The sequence below is a fragment of the Chanos chanos genome, chromosome 1, assembly GCF_902362185.1.
Source record: "Chanos chanos chromosome 1, fChaCha1.1, whole genome shotgun sequence".
NCBI lineage: Eukaryota > Metazoa > Chordata > Actinopteri > Gonorynchiformes > Chanidae > Chanos > Chanos chanos.
Genome location: NC_044495.1, coordinates 24,428,042 through 24,452,242, shown reverse-complemented (window position 1 = coordinate 24,452,242; position 24,201 = coordinate 24,428,042). Strand labels below are relative to the sequence as shown.

General features: G+C 40.7%; 3 protein-coding genes across 7 annotated transcripts; 2 read left to right on the top strand and 1 right to left on the bottom strand.

Annotated features, from left to right (window-relative positions):
- Positions 1–1,696: 1,696 nt before the first annotated feature.
- LOC115813779 (uncharacterized) lies at positions 1,697–4,486 on the top strand. The gene is made up of 10 exons (XM_030776434.1): positions 1,697–1,705; positions 2,007–2,135; positions 2,223–2,315; positions 2,513–2,608; positions 2,920–3,030; positions 3,136–3,247; positions 3,392–3,914; positions 4,010–4,077; positions 4,181–4,270; positions 4,359–4,486. Exons 1-10 carry the CDS (start codon positions 1,697–1,699, stop codon positions 4,484–4,486), a joined length of 1,359 nt encoding a protein of 452 aa, XP_030632294.1.
- A 4,251-nt stretch (positions 4,487–8,737) lies between these two features.
- On the top strand, positions 8,738–12,065 carry cbll1 (Cbl proto-oncogene-like 1, E3 ubiquitin protein ligase). Of its 5 annotated transcripts, XM_030781127.1 has the most exons (6): positions 8,738–8,750; positions 9,947–10,114; positions 10,216–10,322; positions 10,432–10,515; positions 10,621–10,694; positions 10,896–12,065. In XM_030781127.1, the coding sequence occupies exons 1-6, from the start codon at positions 8,738–8,740 to the stop codon at positions 11,923–11,925; spliced, it is 1,476 nt and encodes a 491-aa protein (XP_030636987.1). In that variant the 3' UTR covers positions 11,926–12,065. The 5 variants fall into 5 exon arrangements, with proteins under 5 accessions (XP_030636987.1, XP_030637020.1, XP_030637006.1 ...); XM_030781160.1 differs by lacking the exon at positions 8,738–8,750 and having other exon boundaries at positions 9,946–10,042; XM_030781146.1 differs by lacking the exon at positions 8,738–8,750 and having other exon boundaries at positions 9,952–10,114; positions 10,911–12,065.
- A 1,614-nt stretch (positions 12,066–13,679) lies between these two features.
- On the bottom strand, positions 13,680–19,664 carry LOC115813709 (chloride anion exchanger-like). Its single transcript, XM_030776311.1, has 18 exons — positions 19,531–19,664; positions 19,198–19,337; positions 18,817–18,927; positions 18,546–18,706; positions 18,175–18,339; positions 17,840–17,992; positions 17,596–17,678; positions 17,358–17,505; positions 17,092–17,205; positions 16,771–16,848; positions 16,398–16,493; positions 16,020–16,126; positions 15,676–15,745; positions 14,638–14,730; positions 14,456–14,551; positions 14,114–14,344; positions 13,907–13,961; positions 13,680–13,828 (listed from the first exon to the last, which is right to left on the bottom strand). The coding sequence occupies exons 1-18, from the start codon at positions 19,662–19,664 to the stop codon at positions 13,680–13,682; spliced, it is 2,184 nt and encodes a 727-aa protein (XP_030632171.1).
- Between the last annotated feature and the right edge of the window lie 4,537 nt (positions 19,665–24,201).

Below are 24,201 nucleotides of genomic sequence, written 5' to 3'. Positions count from 1 at the left end.
CAGAGAGGCTCAGTATCATTCTTATGCAGTCCTCAATTACCCTTGCTCGCAGCCCAAGAATCAGTTGGGCCCTTTGCCGGTGACTCAACAACTCAGGAACTGTCTCCGTGACCAAAGACACAAATTCTTCCAGTAGACCATAATTCATTATGTCCCTTTTCTGGATCATTTGCCATGTTGCTGCTGAAAGAAGCCGCAACGGGGGAACCAAACGGCGAAAAAAATAAAGTGGGGTACCTAGGGAGAGTTTAAATTTGTATCAGCTCCGAAATAATTAAACATATAACTAAAAATACTTACTGTATTGCTATCCTAGTGATTTGAAACCAACAGTTAGTACAACTGAAGGCCAGCATAGCATGATTTTGTATTTTGTATAACGTAACGTATTCTCTGTGTGACACAAGTTAGGGCCTGAATAACTAGCTAAAGAAACTGAGCGACCAAACTGAAAGCAAACAAACAAGCGTGTAGACTAGGCAGTGCACTTTCTCCTGACGGACCAGCAGGCTAACTCTGGAGGGTTCAGTGACTCCGAAAAGACTGGTAACATTACTGAGTAAGCTCGCTCTATGTAGCTAATCAACTAGGATAAAAAAAAAAAAACCTTTACCTTCTTCCTCAGAAAACCATGAATGTATGCTATGCATATTTTCCGAGCGGTGAGTGATCAATGGAATAGAATGTTGACAACACCTCCATGTAAAGAGTACGAAATGCCCACTGCAATTTTATGTTTGTTATGGGGTGGATCAGTGGTGCTATCACCACCTTGTGGAGTGGTGGTGAAACTACACACAACACATCTCAGACGTTCTATTTGCCGGATCTCTGTCATCTCCTCCTTGATAATTTGGGTTTGTTATCATTTGTATAGTCTTCACTCCTTTGGTGTTATGACTTGTTATCTTACAGTGTCACTCACAGAACCTACACTACATTGTGCCCGATCTCTAGCCACATCTAAGCACCACAGTCAGTTTGCTGTATACATGAACACAACTGAAGACAAACTGCCAAAGTGAAACGAGAGAAAAACATACATTTTATCTCGCTGTTTGTCGATTTCAAGTTAAATGACAGTGTTGTACCAGGAATTGCTTCCTATTTAATATGGAGCATACATTCTCGATTGCAATCAAAAGAATGTTAAATTTGATTTTCAGGAAGCACATTGATTATATCAAATATTTAAAATACTGATGTAACAGAACGAATTCTGCACAAAGGATTTCATTCTCTCTTTCTTCCTCTAAACGCACTGTAGCCCTCTCCAGCTCAGTAGGTGGAGCCGTTAATTCAAAGAGGAACGCTGATAAGAAGGCATGTTTTCGTCGTCATCAAAGTGCGCACGCAAATGTTGTGAATTTAAGGACGGGGGCACTGAGCGGGTTTTTTTTTTTTTTTTTTGCATATTTTTGCTTATTATTGGGATTTGAGAGAGAAGTATGGGTATGCATCGACCGAAGTGACCACATGCGTTTATTAATCAGACACAAGATGTATCGATATATGCGAACGGTTTGTCTTCCCAGATACTAGGCAACTATTTGGAGTTAGACACCTCACTGCTGGCCAGCCAGCACCCAGCTATATACATGTCTGTATAATCATTTTTCGTTCTTTAACTTCTCGAATAACCATCAGAGTGTCACAGACTTTCCATTGCGCAAGTGCTATTCGATTAGCTACCAGTATGTATCAGGTGTGTTAGCCTTTAGATAGACAAAGAAAATGAATATTAGGTTTAGTCGAGATGCGGCTTTGGAAAGGCGAACTGTTAAAGTGTAAATAAAGCCAGTTGTCTGTATTGTTATAGGCAACGCGACGAAAATCTGAACGGAAAGTGTCTGTAGCTAAATTGCTCAGTTTGTAGCCACAGTGGTTTTCCCTTTACCACGTTTACAAGTTAACAGTTCATGTTTCCCCTAGGTATTCCTGTCCCACTTGCCTCCCTACGCCTTCTGGTGCCTCCCCTACGTCTCATGTCTGCGTTCATGTGGCAGGTCGCTCAGCAACAGAATTTAGAGCATTTTGACAAACTAGAGGAGTTTGTCACTCAAGTTACAAAGGTGATTCCAGAGCTTCTGAGTGCAAGGCAAAGGACAACGCTGATTTTGGGCTTGAGGGCAAAGGTGATACTAACCAAATGAAATTTCCAAATATGTCCAGTTCAAAGTTTATGTTCCAAAGAGAGTTAATCTCATTGCTGTCTGTTTCAGATGATTTTGGAGATGTGCAAGGGTGAGATACCGATTGACCTAAAGACAGTCAAGGCCCATCTAAGCGGGATTCAGTCTTTAAACATGTCGGAGGTGATCACCTGTACTTTTTTTTTTAAGAAGTGTGATAATGTCACTTATGAATGGCCAAGCAGGAGGGGACACCAAAAGCTTATATTCAACGGAGTTTACAATGAATTATAGACTAATTATGGAAATATATTGGAATTATGAACTTGTATTGGAGCACCCAATGAATGAGACTTAATGTGTTTTATTTTAACTTACAGTCTAGTGATTCGGAGGTCAATGCATTACAAACCAACTTGATGAAGCTTGTGATGAGTCTTTTAGAAGATCCCCTGAAAAAGGAACACTTTTATCAGGTCAGCCTCAAATATAGTTATGTGTGATGTTAATATCTATCAATATCTATCAATATTCTATTCACACTCGTCTGGTAAAAGTCTGGTAAAGGAGGATGAGCAAAGTAAGAATTTCATTGTACAGTGTAACTGCCTGTTTTGCTGTGCACATGACAATAAAACTCTTGAATCTTGAATCTTGAATATCTGTCTGATGAAATTTGATCTTTTATTTACCAAACTTAAAAGTAGATATTATGTTCTTGATAATTGTATCTCTAGTATAATTGAGCTGAAGATGACTACTCACACTTTTAAAACTTTTCTTGTAGGAGGTGTTTCCGGTTGAGTATGGTCTTGACTTTGACAAAGCACTACAGGTTCTGATAGGCTACCTTCTCTCCAGACTGGAACAGCTGCTGCCTGTGCCAAACTTTAAACAGGTACAAATACTGACTCCTGAATGTATCACTCTTCCTTAGTTACACTGGAAATTAAGCAATATTAATTTTGATTGCTTTTTAATTGAATCCAATTCTGTTTCTCAGGCTGCGTATTATCTTAACGCTGCTCCCTCTGAGTGTATGCAGACTGACTGTCAGCCTGAGCTGTTGCTGTCTTTGCTCAAAAGTAATTACTGTGGAAACTTGGATAAGAATGGTATGTATGTACACTGCTACATACATGTTGCTATTTTTTTTTTTAAAAATTGTGTGTTGTGTAATAACCACTTGAGTTCATTGCTTTGCTGATTAGTCATGTGTAATTTGTATTTATGTGTGAATATTTGCCTTCCTCAACCAGATCTCCCATCAATAGTAGTAGACAGAATCATCTCCTCCCTGTCTCTTCCTCCTGTGACTGAAGTGGTCATCTCCAGTTTTGGAAACACTGATGAGGATCTTCGTTCCCTTCTCAGCTCTGAAGGCCCAGCCCAGGTCAGTTCGAATTTGTGCCAAGAAGAAGATCCAAAGTGCCAAAAGGTTGAAGAGGTGGAATTCCAAAACTGTTTTGGAGAGGAAGATGTGGATAAATTTGGGCAAGGAGTGGAAAAAATTAGGTTGGCAACAAAAGAAACACAGAGTAGTGCTTGTTCTTCCCCTGAAGATGATGGAGAACCAACCTATGAAGCAGTGAACGACGCAGCTACCTCACCTGTGGCCACAAAGATCACCCTACCTTTGGATGTGCACTCTTGTGCTGTTGCTAATAAAGGAAACCAGAAAGTGAATTCTCAAAAAATGTACAGTAAGACCCCGATAAGACAGAATGTTACAGCATCCAAGCCAAAGCCTCAGATGTTGCTGTCTGAATCTTTACAGCAGAGGTAAGTGTAAATGTGAAGTAGTTACCATTAAGGACTTACTGTCTCCCTTACAGGTACATGACATAGACTTATCATGTGCTAATTTCTCTTCTCAGGATTATCTCTGAACTGACTGGCTCAACCAGCTCACCTTTGGTCAGACTCTCAAAAACTGTTCAAACAGGTCAGTCCTTCTGCTTTTATGTTTCATATATTAATAAAGATCTAATCTAACCTAGATTATATTCTTAATGTCGTGATTTTTAACTGTTTCTCCTGTCATATAGGCAGTTCCATTCAAGTACTTCCTGAGAGTGCAACTGAAGTTACACGCCCCATCTCTGCTCACACTCAGCCTCCTTCATGTTCAGCTGAGTGTGATGTCATTTCAAGTAGACCTGAAAAAATTTTCCATTCCACTGAGAGGAAAACCCACAAGTGCCCCCAATGTGGAAAGTGTTTTAGGTATCTCTCAGAGCTGTCTGCCCATCAGTGGAGACATGCAGCAGTGGGTCCATACAAATGTTCCCAGTGTGGACTGTATTTCAAAACACCTCGGCATGCTGCTACTCACAAGCGCAGACATTATATGAACTCAAATTATAATTGCCTTAAGTGTGGTGACAGTTTTAGATCATTAAGGGACTTGATAAAACACCAGACTCAACACAGAACACACTCAGTGCACCAATGCGATCAGTGTGAGAAAAAGTTCACTAACTTTAGATCACTTATGTTTCACAAGAGAGTTCATTCTGCAAGTGAAGGCGATGATGTACTCACTCCTGGTGTGTGTCCACCACTCAAGTGTCAGTTTTGTGAGAAGTTGTTTCTTCGTGCCAGTGACTTAAGGGGCCATGTTAAAACATTTCATCCATTACATACCAAAAAAACCGTAAAAACTCCCAAAGTCCATCTACAGCCAGGAGAGTGCCGATTCTGTGGGGAGATCTTTCCCCTGGCGAGTGATCTGAGGAGCCACTTGAAAATTCACCCAGAGTTCAGACCGCATCAGTGTGACCAGTGTGGCAAGTGTTTTGCCCTCCAGAGCAGCCTGCTTGCCCACCTCTCTAATCATACTGGGGAGAAGCCACACCTTTGTTCAGAATGTGGAAAGCGATTTTTTAGCAAGGCTCAGCTGAAGTCCCATATGGTGTCTCATACAGGAGAGCGTCCTCACTGCTGCTCATACTGTGGGAAGTGTTTCTCGATGTCAGGAAATCTAAGGATACACACGAGAATACACACGGGAGAGAAGCCGTACATGTGCTCTGACTGTGGAAAGTGCTTCATTTCAGCTGGTGATTTACAAGCTCACAGGCGCACACACACAGGGGAGAAACCATATCATTGCACATTGTGTGAAAAGTCTTTTAGAGTATCTTCGCATCTCACTGAACATATGCGCAAGCATACAGGAGAGCGTCCTTATGTCTGTCAGATTTGCGGAAAATGCTTTGGGAGAAAATATTCTTGGAACACACATGTGTTAACACACTCGGCTAATAGGCCATTCCCCTGTTCCCTGTGCTCAAAGAGTTATACAGTACGTAAACACCTGAAAAGACACATGCAGACCCATGGACTACAGTAGAGCTTCAACAGTAATGTGTCATGTCATATTTTGCTGAATTTGGAATTGACAGTTATTTGCAAATTTAGTCAACTCTTCGAAAACATCTTTCAACCCTTCAGAAACAGTCAGTATCTCATAGCACTTCTCCAAGCTGTTAGCCATCCACTCAGTTCTACCTGCAACTCTGTCAGAACAAATTGACAGAGACTAATAAAGCAGTTTGGGGTCCCGTTCTCCTTGTGGAACAGACATGGTTGTGTTCTGCTCTGCTCACATCTCACATCCTGCAAAGGAGATATTTCTGCATTTCAAGAGAGTGCCTTAATTGGGTTCATCAGTTTAGAGCCTTTTCTGTTTTCCTTTTAATGACTTTTTATTTAAAGGTTCTGTACCCTTTCATTTATCCTTTCGTTCTTTAACAAAACAGGCTGTGGATTAGTAGATCCTGTAGTCTTCAGTGAATATTTCAAGTGTTATTGTGTCAAATTAATTAAAGTTCATAAGCAACAGTCTTTCCCTGCGTAATATTTTGTTCTTTCTTTTTACCATCACTTATCACCGCAGGTGGTAGAGCTTTCATAACTGATGTGGCTTTAACTGTAGTGTTTTTTCTAAAAAAACATTTCACTAAGTACCCAAGCCCCTGGTAATTGTTTTTAGGATGATATGCAGCCAAAGCTGCCAAGCTCATCTGCCACCAGCTGAAGAAGTGTTCACCCCATCTCCATCAATCACTCAAAGGTTTTTGGTAATATAGCTGTGTTATAATGAGGGTTACTAATGCAATATATCTTGAAAGGAGGAACATGACTGATATGTTATTACTGTCAAATTCTTTGTAGTGTGAATGGTTCGATTTGGACTTTTGTGCGTTCACAGCTCATTTCAAAAGCAAAAGCCAATGACACATTAATTACCTTGGAAAATATAAAGCTCTTGCAGCTTCCTGAAATTCAAGTTCATGGCACTGCTGTTTGTGTAAATATAGCAATTAAAATTGAATATGGTCTCTAGACACCCCATGCCAAACTTGAGCTTGTTTTATACATTTAACTGAGAAGAGTTTTTCTATTCAAACACTTCACAATTGGTGCAGTTTTTTTTTTTTTGGAGTGTGACAATCCTGATTTATGATTAATGCTTTTATCTCAGAGTGATCACTGAACTAAACTCCACAAAACAATGTGTGATGACAATACAGGCATTCTATTCTATTCTATTCTATTCTATTCTATTCTATTCTATTCTTTTCTATGAGTGAAGCAAGAAATATACTGTGGCTATGAGACAAGCTTCAGGTTGAGAGCAGCCATGGGCATTGCTTACCCTTTCAGAATTTCTTTGTTTTGGGTAAGGTGCAAAGGTGACACTCCACTAAGAAGAATCATCCCAGCCAGTGGTGTACTCAGTTTGAAGAGCAGGGGCGAAAAAATAAAAAGAGCACCTAATGCACGACATGGGGCCCCACCAGTGTAAAAAAAAGCTATGATGCATCATGTATGATGAAATAGTCTTCACCCTTGATTAAGATTAAAAGTATAAGCACACCTCTATGTTAAAAACACACAGGGAGCTATAAACCTTTAAATTGTTTAGGCCCTATTTTACAAACAGAACAAAAAGCTCCTTTTGTATGTGCTTCAGTTTTCTTCCTCTTCTTGGCCTTCTGTAATCATTGGACAGCCCAATGCTAACCCAGCTCTTAAGTTAGTTGAAAAAGCAATTCACAGCAAACTTTAAAGTCCTAGGGGCATTTTGTGCAAATTACCCTAAAATAATTAGGGAAGGATTTTTACACTTATGCTTGATTCCCAAATTGACAGGTTAGCATAGATTCAGCTAAGCAAGGTACCTGTTTAGTTAGCTAGCTCCTTAGCCAGACATCTAGGCTGAAAAAAAAAAGTGACACAGCTATCTATAAAAGCACTTGCAATGTATGTACATTAGTATTTGCATTTTGTATATTAGTATTAGTAATGCATCATTGGTAAAACTCTACAACTCTACAATAAATCTTTACAACTTCAAAGAAAGCTTGCAGTATTACCTACCTCACACACTGTAGTAGGATGTCAGGGTTACAGTTCAGACTGTATTAAGTCCCCTCTGACATCTGAACATTTTAGAGGGGGTATGGCTAAAACTGAAAACTTAAATGAATGGAATAAAAGTTTTTAACAATGGGAATGAGTATTTGAAACTTCATTTGTGTAATCCTTGGCAACAATTTACTTTATCTTTTACTATCAAATACAGTTAACCTAACATAATCTAACCTAACCTAAACGGTACATTGAAAAATAAAAAACAGGGGCAGTGCAGATGAGATTACATCAAAATGCGAGCTAGATATTAGCCAAACTTATCAGCCCCTTGCAGAAACACAGAAAAGATTTGTTAGCAGCCATACAATGTGTTTTGAATATAAGCAGGGTTTGAGATGTAAATATAAAATCTTATCAAAGTATTTGGTGACACCCCTAGACTGTCGTCACGGCACCCGCTTTGGGAAAGCCTGCGCTAGAGGGCACGTTGTAGGGGGAGACTGTAGGGCACTGCATCTCATTTTCTTCACTGGGATTTTTTTCTCTCAGTTCATTAGAAAGGCACCTGTAGGGAACCTCAAGTTTATCCCATTGGAAGGGCACCTATATGGCACCGCATCACATTTTCTCCACTGGAGAGGCATCCATCAGAAAACTTCCCCCCATGCTCACGCACGTAAGAACACCCTTTACAGCACTGCATCACATTTTATCTACTGGAGGGGTGCTTCTCCATTAGAAGAGCACCTAACTGGGCACTCCATCATGTTTTCTCACCTGTAGAAGTACCCTACACAGCACTGCATCCCATTTTCTCTACTGGAAGGGGCACCCTTCAGGACACTGTCATGTAGGGGCAGCATAGAGGGCACTTCATAACGGCTCCTTTTTCCATTGGAAGGGCACACATAGGGAACATCAAGTTTAGACCACTGTAAGGGTACCTTATAGGGCACTGCATCATGTTTTCTCCACTAGAAGGGCACTTCCTCTCACTTTCGCCACTCTTTCTCAACCATAGGAGCACGGAGGGGGGGTCCGCCAGTGATCCAAGCTACTGTTCGATTAAACTTATCAACCAATTGATCAGATGAAAAAAATGGCGGTAAAATTTTGGGGTCATGCCCACTTGTTCTATGCTTTCGCGCCGGTAGGTGGCAGTCAGTTGTCAATGTATTTTAAAGTGCACTTACAACTAATGAAGAAGAAGAGTTGAGGAAGTCATGGACCAGAATGGTAAGGATGCACATATTATGTGTATGAACTATGTGTATTGTAGTATACAATGTAGTATACTTAAAAGGTAAAACAAAATACTGAAACTTGCCTTAAATGCTTCTCTATCTTTCACTTAAAGCAAAGTCACTGTTCTCCCCCAGTATCCAGTGAAAGGTTTTTTGACCACTGTTGCGTTAGTTATCCTAGCATCACACTTTTCTGTCTAGCTTGATTCCTAATCTTATTATACTTTTACGTGCTTCTCTCATGGCATATGTCTGTTTGTTATGCAATATATATATATATAGATGTGTGTGTGTGTTTTATGTTTCTACCGCAGCCACTATTCCTGTTAGTAGCTAAAAGGTCGGTGCGTAACACAAAACATGGCTAAAAAGCTAGTGTTCTGGTAGCACGGTGTGTTGAGGGATAACTCAGTATAGGTTAGCGCTGGCGAGAGTTCAAAAATTGTTAGCTGGGTTAAGCCAGCTAACTAGCTAACGTGGAATTAGCTTGCTCCATGCGAGTAAATGGATAACATATTCACCAAAACTGCATTTTTAACTAGTCCCGCCGGTCTCTGCTACTTTAGTTAATTCACAAAGGAAGGCCTCGGTATGCTTTGTCAGTTTTGTTTAAAAAGTAATTAATATGCCAGCAACTCAATGGATGGTACGTATTTATTTGCCTTTTTTTTAGAGAGAGCGAGAGACTTTGAAGTCCTTTCATGAAATGTAAATAATACCACTACCCTGGAAATGTATCAGCGGAAGTATTTCATTTTGATCCTGAACATAGATAATCTTTAAATCTAGCATTGCTTATTGGTTGACACAGTTACTGTACAAAAGATAATGTTCAGTCTCGCACCAACCTTTTTTCATGCAGCATAGCTTGACTAAATTTAACGCCCTTCTCTTTGCAAAATCACAATTAAAGCTACTTACTGCTTTTTGTTTGTTTGTTTTTAAGTTTCATAATAAGGCTCAAGTTAATTATCTGTAGTGTGGTATTAGGTAGCATCCAGAGTACAGAACTGTAAGTAGCAGTCACTGTAGGGTGCCCCCTGTCGTTCTCAAGTATCTCACCAAATTTTTAACATCATGTACAGATTTCCTGGAATGGTTTGTCATATGTCAAGCTGAAAACAGTACTGCCAAACTAATGCTAAGATGTTCTTGCCACAACTAAGTAAATTTATTTCCTTCCAGTAGACAATGATATGCAGGGCACGGAAAACTCTGGAATATTAGGTGGCCCTGATGTTCGTAAGCGGATCCCCATCAAACTTCTTCCCAAACAAGCCAGGAGCAGCAAGCCAACACCCCGAACACAGAGACCCATGGGCCGTTTGCCGTCAAAGTCTCATTTGGGAGATGATGGTACTTTGTTTTGACAAGTTACCATTTTGAGCTTTTCACTAATGCAGCCTTTGAAATGAGTGTAATATATCAAACCAGTTGTCTTGTCTGTACTTTATCAGATGACCTAAGTTATAAGCAGGAGGAGAGGTTTGTCTTTGGTGCAAAGTCAGGAGATGCGTTTGCTAGTCAAAGACGGTTTCCACAGCAACTGTACTGGGATTACAAGGTATGAGAACTGGTAACTCCTGTCACTTTTAACTTGTTTAGATTACCATTTTAATTTGACTATAAAGTAATACATGTTTGTATTGACTGCTTTGGGGTTCTTGTTCTAGCTAAACTTAATTGGTGAGAAGGATGACATGTCAATTCATTTTTGTGACAAGTGTGGCCTGCCCATTAAGACCTATGGACGCATGGTGAGCATGTTTATAACTTGACCCATAACTGTCTCTTGAATTCTGACTCCTGAATTTTCACCCTCACATTTATTAGCATCCTGAAATTATTTTTGTCATTGACAGATACCTTGCAAGCATGTTTTCTGCTATGAATGTGCAATGCTTCATGAAAGGAAAGGTGATAAAATGTGCCCAGGGTAAGTTATCACAGTTTTTTTTTTTCCTTCATTTCACAAGATTTTTCCTCGCTGTGCACAACTCTAATGCAAATCAGTGTTATTTTTTTTTTGCACAATGTTGATGTCGCTACATAGTACGTTCTGTCATATGTAAATGCTCTGCTTTGATGGTTGTGTCGGGACCCATTCGTCTTTACTAAGTTTCTGGTTTCTGTCTAGTCTGACCTTGTACAGCTGCACAGACCCGGTCCAGCGGATTGAGCAGTGCCAGCGCGGCTCCCTCTTCATGTGCAGCATCATTCAGGGCTGCAAGCGCACCTACCTCTCCCAGCGAGACCTACAGGCTCATATCAACCACCGGCACATGAGGGCCAACAAGGCCACTGGAGGACGCTCAGATCCTCAGCACCCTCCCAGTGCCTCTGACGTGTCCGACCGCTTCCGCTTACCCCCTCACTTGCCCAAGCCCCATGTGCATGTTCCCCCTCCCTTGACACATGGAGGTCATGACCATTACAACCAGGCCCAAACAGCCACCCATGATGACCCGCGAGCCCCGCAAGCTCAGCCACCTCCGACAGACATTGGACCACCCCGCTCTCTAGCCCAAGAGACCTTCCGTATTGCCACGGTGACCACACGCAAACACAGCAACCTCATCACTGTACCTATCCAGGATGACACCGCAAGCTCTGCCCCTTCTCGTGAACCCCTGCCTCAGCCTGGCTCTGCTCCTCCCCCGCATCATATCCCAGGAGACTACCAAAGCCAGCCTGTAGTGTCCCACCCTCACCACATGATGGCGCCACCTCAGCCACACTATGGGCCACCACCGCCTCCCCCTATCAGCCACTCCCTGCAGCACCCCCCACAGGGCTCCAGCACACCTCACATGGTATATAACCAGGCCCCTCCTCTTCCAATGTCCTCTGTCCCACCTCCCATCACCCCTCCTCCTTCACACCTGATGGGTCAGATGCCCCCTTACATGAACCATCCTCCACCAGGACCACCTCCTCAGCATGGTGGCCCCCCAGTCAGTGCTCCTCCGCCACGTCACTACAACCCTCCATTTTCTGAGGACCAAGGCACCCTCAGCCCACCTTTCAGCCAGCCCGGAGGGGTGAGTCCTGGCCTCTGGCCAGCCCCTAGAGTACCTCCGCCTCGCATGCAGGGCCCCCCACCTCAGGGACAAATGCCTGGACCTCACCACCCAGACCAGGCGCGCTACAGAACGTATTACCAGTAGACCAGTCTTAATGTTCCTCTTTAGCTACCAGGAACTTATCTTTGCCTCACTGCTGGTCCTTTCTTTGGGGCCCCAAACGACATGAGTGAGTTTAGTTCAGGGTAGTACGTGATTGTTTTTTGGTTCAAACTCTTGTTTTAGAGTCTGCTTTGTATGGCATTCGAGTTCATGTGCAAAAGCGTCTCAAATTATTGTCTAGATTGTGAGGAAATACCTGTAAAGTTTGCTGTCAGCTTCTTTTTTAAATGAACTGGGAAAGTTATTTTTGTCAACTTTGTTGTTTTATGAATGTCATAAGAATTAAATGCACAAGATGTATGTGACTCTGTGGTAAATCTGTTATGTCTTGCATTCAGGCTTAAATGTTTTTTTTGTTGCTTCTTTTTAGACTCTCTAACACAGAAGTTTGTAAGTTATTAAGTGATAAGATCATTTACGCTGCGGTGCTCATCATGAGCACAACAGACTCATCTTGACAAAGAGGTCATAAGACTTTGATTCAAGTTTATTACAGGTCATATTACAACATAATGAGCTAAAACACGCCCAGTGCTTGTACAAAATGGAAAGATCAGATCATGTTTTATTTCTTTGTTTTGTTCTCTTTTTGTCATCCTAGTATGTGTTGGCTGACTTCAAGCAGTTGACTTTGACTTCAGGTAAATATTTTATTGCAGCAACAATATGACAACAGTGATATCACAGTAGACAGACATAGTCATTAAACTGAATTCACAACTTCCTCTGAAATAAGGCCATTGGATCAAAGTGGATGGACATAGTGTTTAGGCTTTACTCACAACTTGAAATTACAGGCTTATGGTACAAAGAATAGTCATACATTAACAGAACATACAACATTGTCAGTGTGTAATGAGGAATATCAGATTTTAAATGTATAAATATCAGTTCATTTGTCTTGTATTTATAAAAGGATTGACTGAAAGGAACCATGAACATGTTTGCTAAGAAAGACACATAAAACAGCATGAAATACACTGTGACAACATGATATTGAAATTTTTGGCAGAGGTGGTTTATATGCAACGTGTTTACATTTTCCCTCTGTTGTGTCACAATAGGAACAAACAAACACTAAGATTACTCAAATGGTTATCTGTACATACTGTGCCAACCAGTTTTCATAAATCCGGAAATGTTATAGTTTTTGGTAATTAGTCACACTTTAGATATTCAAACTTACAAGCATATGTAGAGAATGCCATAAGTGAGACAGTAAAAACAATATTGCCATCATGAGATCACTGTAATTGGCACAGTTATACAGTTTTTAAAACTGTGCACTTGCATTTCCTGTCAGGTGTCTTTGTACCATAGAAACAAAACACCGTTAACGTTTTTGTCTTCCTGACTGGACACCTCCCATCCCTGTTGTTCCAGACTAGGGAATGTCACCATCATTTCCCAACAAAGCTGAGGATGTTCTTCCATGTTTAAAGTCTGGCATGAAGAATCTGGGGACAAAATTAAATAAGATTTGCCTGGGCACTTCTTGCAATTAGGTAGTTTTGCCAGTTTTACCAACTCGTCCTTCTGAGGGAAGTTAGGCAGACAGTAATAGATCTGACTAAGGTGGCACACATAGCTATTTCTGTCATAAACTCATGACAAAACTACTGCCCTTATAAGTATTTCAACAGTACTTTGCCAACACTAGCAGTGTAAATATAAGGAAAGCAGGCTATTTAAACAAGTGCACATCTAAGCGGAGTTTATTTTTGTTACTTTTTCCCTTACCACATCATGCTGTTGTTTTCATTTGATTGGTTGTAATGCTTTTCCAGAATGTGCAACATGGCGTCATGAAGAGTAGGGAAAAATATGGATGTCTTGATCTCATCATCAAAAAACATGCAGCTATGGAGTTTCTCAAGGACATATGCTGTGGAGATTCAAGTCATTTAAAGTTTGGCATTGGATGGGTTCTCATGATCAAGAAATTATATCAAAAGTAATTTACCGTCACATGACACAATATAGACCTCCACATCCACTCTCAGGAAGTTTTTCAATGTCTGTGAAGAAAAACATTTTTGGATGATATTGTGCTGAAAAGCCTGGAAGAACTGGAATTGAAATATGCTACTGGCTGTCATTAACAATCCATAGAAACCACGGCCTAAATGTAACATGACTGACTGTATGCGATGCCTATTTAAGTGTGTACCATTTTCAGCCCCTTGAGAGCAGAGATGTCAAGGAAGGACACAGCAGCAAAATCTAAGACCAAGCTGTGGATGTCCACTCTGGGCACAACGATGTTGGCAGGAAGCTCTGTTCTCCAGTTCACCTGGACAGGAAGATCTGAGAAGTCTGTGGGCCTGTCGAGTTCCTCCATACTGTTCTCACTGACTTCAGAATCTTCTCTTTGCAAAGAGCCTGTGAGTTCAATGCCTCTCTGGTAGAGTAAAGGGAATTCAGCAAGTGAGAATAACTAGGAAGTTGTTATGTAGGCTGCACCTTAAAATTGACCTAAATTTACAGCCAGCCAGGTCAACCTGTTACTTACAGAAGTCATCTGCAGATCTCCTTTACTGTACATTTTCTTGAGTTTCCTCAGGGCTTTGTTCCTCTTTCTCAAAACTCTGAGAGGGTCAAAGCCTACCTGAAAAAAAAACCTCAGAACTACCTAAAATGTCTCTTTACACAACAACAACAACAACGGAACATATTCTGATAACAAGAACTTACTGCTTCCAGAAGTTTGCTGCGGAAAAACTCAATGTTGGCAAAGAAAATGGGTGAGGGGATTCTGAAGATCTTAATACCCTCTGGTTCATATATCTGAGAGGAAAGAAAAATTATTGATGGGTTAGTCGCATCCATGTATTTATTGTGGGCAATAATCTCCAGGGAGAGATGGCTCCAGAAACATCTTTACTGGTCATTACAATATGAGGCTTGTTAGGAATTTGTTTTGGCGTGCCCATGGAGGCCAAGATAACACAGGACATGTCAGTTGGGAACATTTAGAGACCAGTCACACACAGAAACATAAGACCTATTGCACCTAAGACATACAAAAATTCAAGTACAACAATATCTGATTAAAAAAGAATAACAAAGAATTAACGGAACAACTAAGAGTTGAAGGAGCAAACAGGCTGTTTTTAAACTGCGTAGTTCTGAGATTGAACTTGTCTGAACTCTTCCCAGAAGGAAGATGCTGGAAAAGTGGAAACTGGGTGAGAGGGACCATTTATGACCTTCAGAGCCTTCTGATTAGATGGTATTTATAGATTGAAGATAGAGATAGCAGAGAGCAACCTATTACTTTGGACATGGGTTTTACAGCTCTCTCCAGCTGTTTCCTCTCTGCCTAATAAAACGTGCTAAACCAACCTACACAGAGAGATGAATAAAACTCGATCATTGCATTCTTTGGTACACCACATTTCCTAAACTGTCACAGAAGTACAATCTCTGGTGAGCTTTTTTAATTATATATTACACATTCTTTTCTTATGAAAGGTTCGAAGGGATCATGGTATCCAGAATTTATTAATCAACTCTGTCCACTGTCTCTTTCTTTATACTCAGTGGTAGGAATGCGTCTGCTGTCTTCCTGAAATCAATCACAATGTCCTTGGTTTTTATTTATGCTAAGCTAGAGATTGTTTTGTCCACACCACCTTACAAGTCTAGCAACCTCTTGTCTATAAACTAATTCATCATGCCTTCTAATGAACCCAACCAAGACATTATCATCAGCAAAGATCAGAAACTCACATGGACGTAGTCTTTTCGATCCCTGTAGAGATCTGTTCCTGTGATGTTAGCCAGGACGGAACAACGAGGGCTGGAAAACAAACAGGACAACGTACGCTATGCTTTATTAAATTCAAGTCCAAACCCCTCATTTATGGGGAGCTCCATCTTGCTTGACTATTAAATTACACACAACAGGTTGAAGAACAAAGTAAAACTCCTGTAGTCGCGACTGCAGCTGCACAACCAATCAGGTGCACAGAGCACCACTGCAGTAGAATAACATTTCTTTAAAACACAGTTATCATTATTGAATCCCAAAACATTACCCTCATGTATGGAGTGAAACTTAATCCCACACTCACAACTGAACCCTGAAGACCACAGCTAACAGCTCTATCCCCAAACCCACAGCAAGCCCCAAATCCAGCCCAAGCAAGATGGAGGACACACAGGTCACCACCCAGATAACCTGATGGAGAAAAAACAACAAGGAAAAAAACTCCAAATTACTCAACACTTCTTACTGTAACTATTGTCACAGATTTTTAGGATTAAATCTCTAAATACATACAAAGAAATAATGACAACACCCTTAACCACCAATACCAACACCATCACAACGACAACAACAGTAGTGGTAATATAATAGTGGTAATATAATCATAATAATAATAACAATAATAATAATGGACCAAAGAAATATAATTCTCAATTTAAAAAATTGAATTTACAGTACTTACGCAATCAGGCCTGTCTCTTCTCCACAGATATGGGACCTCAGTGACCTGCATCAGCATACCTTTCAGATTGACAATCACCAGGGCACCCAATACAGACTGCAATTAAAGCAAGGTTAAAGTCTGAAACACACAGGTCAAAGCCCTTGACCTTCCCGAGATATCATCACTGAAACATCTAAAGGCCTTGTATACTGTTCTCAAAGTTTAAGATGAATTACAAATTTCAGATGAAGGAACAATTGACAACAGGGTTTGGACAGCATTGTCTAAAACAGAAAATAGCTTTCTCAAGTCATTTTATTTTATCAATGAAATTATGTCAGTCTCAAATGAGTGATGAACGCAGTATGGTTTTGATGAAAATTTCTTGTACCCTTGGCAATGGCTCAAGAAGGAATCCTATTCCCACGGTGACAATCATGGCCATTACAGCTGATATGAGACCTGCAATCTACAGATATGCCAGTCAATGTTTCATGCTCATGTTGTATTTGATCAAGTAGTCATGTTTCAGAAACATCATAGAAACATAATTATGAACAACAGAATCTAGAATAATATTTTATTACTTTACTCATCTGGGAACTTTGACAAATATTAAGGTTTTATTGACAGGTCCCTCCTTTTCTCTAACATTTCTTTCATCTGGAGAGTTATGAGGTTGAACAGTAAGTGATAATTAGACAGAACTGACCTGTGTTTTTCCCCCTGTGCTTTCCTGGACAGCTGTTCTAGAGAGAGCTGTGCTGGCAGCAAATGACCTGAAGGATGCTCCAAAGATGTTACTGGCTCCAAAAGCAATGAGCTCCTACAATAATGATTAAAAAAGACATTAAACACATAAATTCATAAGTTTGTCCAAACTTGACGGAGTATACAAACGTTTGATGTGTGTGTGTGTGTGTTTGTGTGTGTGGGTGTCTGTATAAAACAATAGTAATTTTCATGTATTTAGCTCACCTGGTTTCCATCTATGGAGTAGTCATGTTTGACAGAATAGACCTTAGCCACAGAGAAAGCCACAGCAAACCCCACTATGGCCAGAGGGAAGGCATCTACAGCACTCAGCTGGAGAACCTCTATATTTGGAGAAATCGGGGTTTCATACCTGAAGAGAAGAGTTTGCACTGGACATGAAGAACTTAACCGTAATACATGCCTATTAATGTGTGTAATCAGTGCGACAGTAAATGTTTACCTGTTTGGAATCTTGCCAATTACTTCAACTTTGTAAATATCATCAAAACTAAATCCATAGGAGACTCCGCAAGCAATAACAGTCTATCAGGGAGAGCACAATGTATTCATGTCAGTCAGGTAAGATTAAACAACAACATGTCAAAATATGAAAAACACTGTAACAGTGTCATTGTCTCATTAAAAATAAAACAGTAAAGATGTTGTAATATATACGAAAACATAAAGTGAACCAGACCACCTACCATGATAACTTCAATAGGAATGGGGACAGGTAGTCTTGACTTGAACCTATTGTTTATCTCCTTAACTATGAGCACCACAGCCATAATCACAATGGACATCACCAGGTCAGGAACATTTGTTTTCGTAATCTGTGAACCTACCATCTCCAAAGTCTACAAAAAAAAAAATGGATCAGCAGTAGTGAGCCATAAAACATGAACAGACAAACTTTTATCTGTTATCTGTTGGAGTCATAATGAATTGACAGAAAACATTTCTAATACATTTTGCTGCCTTCTTTTAGCACTTTTTAAAAAGATCATATCCATTGAAGTTTGCTTTCACTCTGACTCACGTATATAATGGAGAGTGGTCCACTGATACCTGGTATCTGCAGTCCCAAAATAAACTTGAGCTGAGACACCACAATCTGAATTGCAGCTGCTGTGGTGAATCCAGACACCAGTGTATCTGACAGATACATGACTATGAAACCCATTTGCAGCAGACCCATACCCAACTGAGATAGAAAGAGAGGATGTCATACAAGCATAGATTACACAGTGAATATACATAACTGAAAATGAGTAAGTGAAGTAAACAGAGTACTATAGTCTGTAAATCTGAATGCTGGCAACCTTCAGCATAAGTTACAGTGAAGAGATCAATGAAAATCAGTTTTAGCTGTGATGACTTTCATAGTAGTTAAACTGAATATTTATGTGCCTGGAAAATCCCCATTAGAAAGGTGACAGAGGAGGCCACAATGACTCGCTGTTCATCTCTAGTCAGTCCCTCAAATCCAGTGATATTTGCAGGAGGACCATCATCAGGCACCAGTCTGGTCACCACTGCTCCCACCATCAGACTCAGTACAGGAAAAGCTCCTGAGGAATGGTGAGAAGAGTTATAGTCAATAGTTGGTTTAATCAGACATTTCGTCTGTAATACAAATGTTCAATGGCGCTATAACTTTTTGTCAAGACAGCTTGCCCACCAACTGAGATGTGTCTGGAAGTTCCCATGAAAAAGTAAATTATCACAGGGAAAAATGCAGTATACAGCCCGTAGCCAGGAGGTAGAGAGGCAAGCAAGGAGAAGGCAAGACCTAAAAAAAAAAAAGATAAAATGAAAACAATACAAATAATGTGAAATTCCCATTTATGGAAAAAATTCAAATTCAACACTCATTTTTATTTACCTAAAATGTCTGTGAAATGCATAAAAGTTATGATAGTGATGTGTAGTGGTGATACAAATGCACTCGTGTTCAGCTTTTACTTGATTCTGGCATTAAACATATTTTATTGATCTTGGCATACCCAGGTTTATTTACTCCCAAGTACAATGGTATAATGCAACAAGTGAAATGCCTTACCTTGCAGAACAGCCACCAATCCAGTGCTGACACCAGACACAATATCACTGAGCAACCAGTCTTTGATTCTGTACATTTTCATCCATTGAATTATGGGTAACACAGAAAGGGCTGCATTCTCGGCACGCTGTGCATTACAACTAAATCAAAGAAAAACACACAAGCTATCTTTCAGAGACTCCAGTGATGAAGTTTTTTAAAAACACACAGATTCTACCACAATTTCTTTTTGAGTTTCTCTATAGGTTTCCATTACAGAGTAGACCCAAAGGCATTCAGACAAATGACACCAAAGCAATTTAAAGGCTGTGCCTGAGGTGGGTATATCCTTACGTGAAATAATCTCTTATATGGTCCCCGAAACTCTTGCGCAGCCTGTGAATTTTTTCATGATGCTCTGTGAAGGAGTCTTCTGAGTACAGCGGTCTAATGACCATGTAACGTTCACGTAATGCTGTCTTTTCCATTTGCTGGGTGTTGGGAAAGTCTGGAAGAAATTTGCGTGGAAGAAATTTGTGACTTAGCTCCAACAGTAACATACAGATCCAGAGTTAGATATTGCGACTGTGTGTGTCTCTGGTCGTGTGTGCCTTTATATATTCGAGATTTCTTTTTTATTCTTTTTCCTGGTACGTAAGTAATATCTCTCTTCCTTATGTATTCTGGTATCTCTGCTTTTTACGATATGGGTGTCTCTTCCTTCACGTCAGATTAAGCAAGAATATTATCAAAATACTGTTATCCACAGTTCTCTTTGGATAATCAGTGTGTTCTACAGGTGGTGTTCTTCCTGGTTGGCATCTTTGCCTGTCACGCCTCTGCTGGTGGACACTGGGTCAGCTACAGGGTCCTCAGCTGGAGCCACCGTTGACTGATGTTTCTCTCCCTACCCAATACATCTCCCGGTGAGGGGAGCAGTGGCCAGTTGGGAACGTTTCCCCCCCACCCCCTGCAGTTGCCCTTAATGGGGTGTTGAGCCCCAGAAACTGTCCCTCCTCCATAGCCACAACCAGTAGCTTGACTTCTCAGCCTCACCTGCCTGAAACAGTTAAATAACCCTTACCCAACAGATCGTTCAACGCTGAAGGGAAAGGTCGCGTTTACCAAATTATGACTTCAGTTATGTGTGAAATTTGATTTCAGTAAAGCGACGCTGTAGTCAGCCAGTTTGCCCTAGTTCATTTGGTGTTCTACATGGCGAAATACATACATACACACATGCACACATACATAGATCAGTAAATAATTACTTAAACAGATGAATAAATCCTATTCTAATAAACTCATGCTCAACATAATGAGTTCAATTGCAATCCAAATGTCATACATCTCCTGGTGGGGGCAGTGGCCACCCCCTGCAGCTGCCCTTATTGGGGTGTTGAGCCCCACAGCCAGAAGCTTGATTTCTGACCTTCCTCTGCCAGTTCATTGATGGCCCTCTGTAGGCTCGCCCTGGTCATACCAGCAGCACGGTGAAATTGAATTGCTGATTTTCCCACAAAACCCCTGCAGCCAAGTTCGACTGGGTGGTTGCCAGTTCCGAGTTCTTGAGCTGCTTGAACTCATGTGCTGCTGGTATCCCCTCCTCCCAAGGGACAGCAAGTTCAATGATGAGAACCTTCTTTGGCAGCTGTGGACCACATCACAACATCTGGTCTGAGAGTTGTTTGAGTGAGCTCAGGTGGGAAAACTAGCTGCTTGCCCAGATCAACTCGCATTTCTCATGCCTTTCCAGGAGTAAGCAGAGAAGTTGTCTTTCCTGGTGCTGACTTCTGTCGGTTCTCTCCTGGCTTGACAAAGGGAATGAGCTGCCGATGGTGACCTGAGGAGTTGTTTGCCCCACCCTGCACTTCTCCAGCAGCTCTGCCAGCTTCCTCAACACCTGGTTGTGCCGCCACCTGAAGCACCCCTGCGCCAGTGTGACCTTGCATCCTGACAGGATGTGCTGGAGGCCTGTGTTGCTGTTGCTACACAGTGGGCACTTTTCCTCACTAACAAAACACTGGGATAGGTTTTGGGGACATGGAAGGGTGTCATACATTGCCCTTATCAAGAAGCTGAGCCATGCCATCCTGCTGGCTACTGATGAAATGTTGTAGCTGAGTCTCTCTACCTTGAGTGTCAAGTCACTAGTGCTCATGCCTAGGTTCAAAAACCACTGACGTTCGACTCTAAGTCCAATTCATCAAGTCTGAACTCGTCTAAACAAGTTTGAAAAGGACTAATACATAATAAAGTACAAACTAATACACAATACATAATACACACATAATAATACATGCAACAATACAGCTGGACATTTTGAAGTATCAACTACAAGTGTGGTGAATGCCATTAGACAGAAGTTTAGGGAAAGTCTAATGATACTGTGAATGATGCAAGTCCTGGAGTAGAGCACTACAACACTGGGATAAACCCAAACATATATTTGTAAGCTACAGGTAACTGCTAAAGTTAAGGAAACATATGAGTAAACAAGAAATAGTTTGGTCAGGCTGCAGTGCCTAAACTCTTATGAGTTTGCCTGCAAAGGCAATGGTACAAAGAACACGTCTCGTTGTTTAACATATGGCGGAAACAGTCATATGATCAGATCAAAAGTCATTCATCCTGATCTCACTCTGATTAAAATATGTTGTCTGAAACCACTATTGCCCAAGAAAACAAAGGGAAAAATGTATTTGCTTTTTGATGAGATAAAGCTGTATTATGGGAAACAATGGCTTGAGTGCTGTATTGTGCAATGGCCAAGTGTCAAATATTTTCAGTCACATCCATGGTTTTGCAGATCAGCTTCCTTCTTCTGTGCAAACTGTCAGCCGTGCTTCTTAGGCACTTCATCAATGTGAGTCATACACACACACACACACACACACACACACACACATATATATATATGCACAGATATCACTACAATTCTAGCACTTCCTTAAGTTTAGCATTAGGTTGTGTTGTAAGACTGACCCGAAATCATATTCAAACATAAGAAAATGATATAAAACATTAGTCTAAGTACATGGCCTCCTGTGCAGCTTCCTAAAATAAGCCCAAAAATGGAAATTTAGGGATTTTTTTTAAAAGATCATTTTCAGTGTAGCTGCCACAAAAAAGTAATCCCTATTGTTTTAGGGGTCAATATGACCCAAGATAACTTTTGATGTTGAACTATCTTTATGAGCAGCTCTGTCTAACTCAGTGTCACAAATTCATCAAGTATTTGACCTACTCTTAAATACCTGGTACTAGGCCTATTTCAAAGGTATTAGCATGCATGCTAGTTTAGCATGCTAGGTTGCTAGCAGTACACAATTTCCATGTTTTTCCATACTGTATTCCATACTGTATCAAAACCACTGATGCCCCTGACCTCTAATGATTGACTGTAGATAGTCTCATTGGAATTCATAAGCATATAACTTTATCTTCTCTCTCTTACAAAATTAGAACATTCAGATGTTATAGTCAGCTACTTCAAAAGAGGGCACTATAGACTTAATTTATGTTAAGATAGTTTCAGTTCATATATATCAGAATCAATTACATCTTAAAAGGCTAAGAGTTGTATTTTGAGGAATTTTATGACAATTGTACCTATAACCAAAACATTTTTCATGTTTTTGCAGTGTATGGGACCTTTGGGGAGGGGCGCTAGAGAGTTAACAAAACAGCTGATGTTGTGTATGATGATTTGGCTGTATTCTACAGTTGTAACATTGTGCCAAATTTTACATTTGTATTCAAAGGTTTAGTTGAGTTATGAGTTAAATTGGACCCTGGGTCATAGTAACCGAAGGGTGTTAGGGGTTAGTATTTCTTAAAACAATAGGAGGGTTTTAATCAGGAAGCAACCACTGAGTTAAGTGATTAATAATAATCATCAGATACTTTATTGATCCCCATGGGGAATTTTGTCCTCTGCATTTAACCCATCCTATATACAGTGAGCAGTGAGCACACACACACTAGGAGCACACACTCACACACACACACACACACACACACACACACACACACACACACACTACGAGCTAGGAGCAGTGAGCAGCCACAGTGCAGCACCCAGGGACAAACTCCAGTTCTTTTGCCAGTGCCTGGGTCAAGGGCACTGACGGGAATATTAAGAGCTAAAAGCAAAACCAAAAGGAATTAGCAATATTTATTACTGACTGTAAAATATTTGGTATTCCAGTAGGCAACATCCATGCCAAATGTATTGTTTTCATAACTCATAATAAGAAAAAATTGTGATTATGGCTTTAACATGTGATTTGGAAAATACCGATAATGACAGGTTTTGCAAAAGGTCATTTAGGGTGAAATAAGCTCATGAAATGAGTTTATGACTGCCTATTTCCTCCAAATCATTTTACAGTCTTCACTACTGAGAGGTTTTGTTTTTGTTGTCCAAATGCAAATTGTTGTTAAAATCCTGCTGACTGAGAATGTGCCCCTCAAAAACAAATTTCTGATCAGTAGAATTTAAGTTTGGGGCGGCACGGTGGCGCAGTGGATAGCGCTGTCGCCTCACAGCAAGAAGGTCTCGGGTTCGATTCCCGGCCGGGCGGCCAGAGTCCTTTCTGTGTGGAGTTTGCATGTTCTCCCCGTGTCTGCGTGGGTTTCCTCCGGGAGCTCCGGTTTCCTCCCACAGTCCAAAGACATGCAGGTTAGGTGAATTGGAGACACTAAATTGTCCCTAGGTATGATTGTGTGTGTGAGTGTGATTGTCTGTGTGTCTGCCCTGTGATGGACTGGCGACCTGTCCAGGGTGTTTCCCCGCCTTTCGCCCTGTGACCGCTGGGATAGGCTCCAGCAACCCCCGCGACCCTAGTTAGGATAAGCGGCTTAGATAGTGAGTGAGTGAGTGAGAATTTAAGTTTTTCAGAAGTTGCTGAAAATAAGATTCAGATCATAAACTCTTCATATCTACTGATATTTATTTGACAACCAAAAGTTGCGCTTAAAAATACAAAAACGCACATCTACAAAACAATAGCATACATAAAC

Excerpts from the sequence above, each read along its gene's own strand:
- LOC115813779 (XM_030776434.1), top strand. Across the intron at positions 2,136-2,222 it reads TTTTGGGCTTGAGGGCAAAG|ATGATTTTGGAGATGTGCAA; the intron begins GTGATACTAACC and ends TGTCTGTTTCAG. Across the intron at positions 3,248-3,391 it reads TGGAAACTTGGATAAGAATG|ATCTCCCATCAATAGTAGTA; the intron begins GTATGTATGTAC and ends TTCCTCAACCAG.
- LOC115813709 (XM_030776311.1), bottom strand. The coding sequence starts at position 19,664 with ATGGAAAAGACAGCATTACGTGAACGTTACATGGTCATTAGACCGCTG. Across the intron at positions 18,340-18,545 it reads TTCTAATGGGGATTTTCCAG|TTGGGTATGGGTCTGCTGCA; the intron begins GCACATAAATAT and ends TTTCTATCTCAG. Across the intron at positions 17,679-17,839 it reads TTCCTATTGAAGTTATCATG|ACTGTTATTGCTTGCGGAGT; the intron begins GTAGGTGGTCTG and ends TCTCCCTGATAG.
- cbll1 (XM_030781127.1), top strand. Across the intron at positions 10,323-10,431 it reads AACTGTACTGGGATTACAAG|CTAAACTTAATTGGTGAGAA; the intron begins GTATGAGAACTG and ends TTCTTGTTCTAG. Across the intron at positions 10,516-10,620 it reads TTAAGACCTATGGACGCATG|ATACCTTGCAAGCATGTTTT; the intron begins GTGAGCATGTTT and ends TGTCATTGACAG.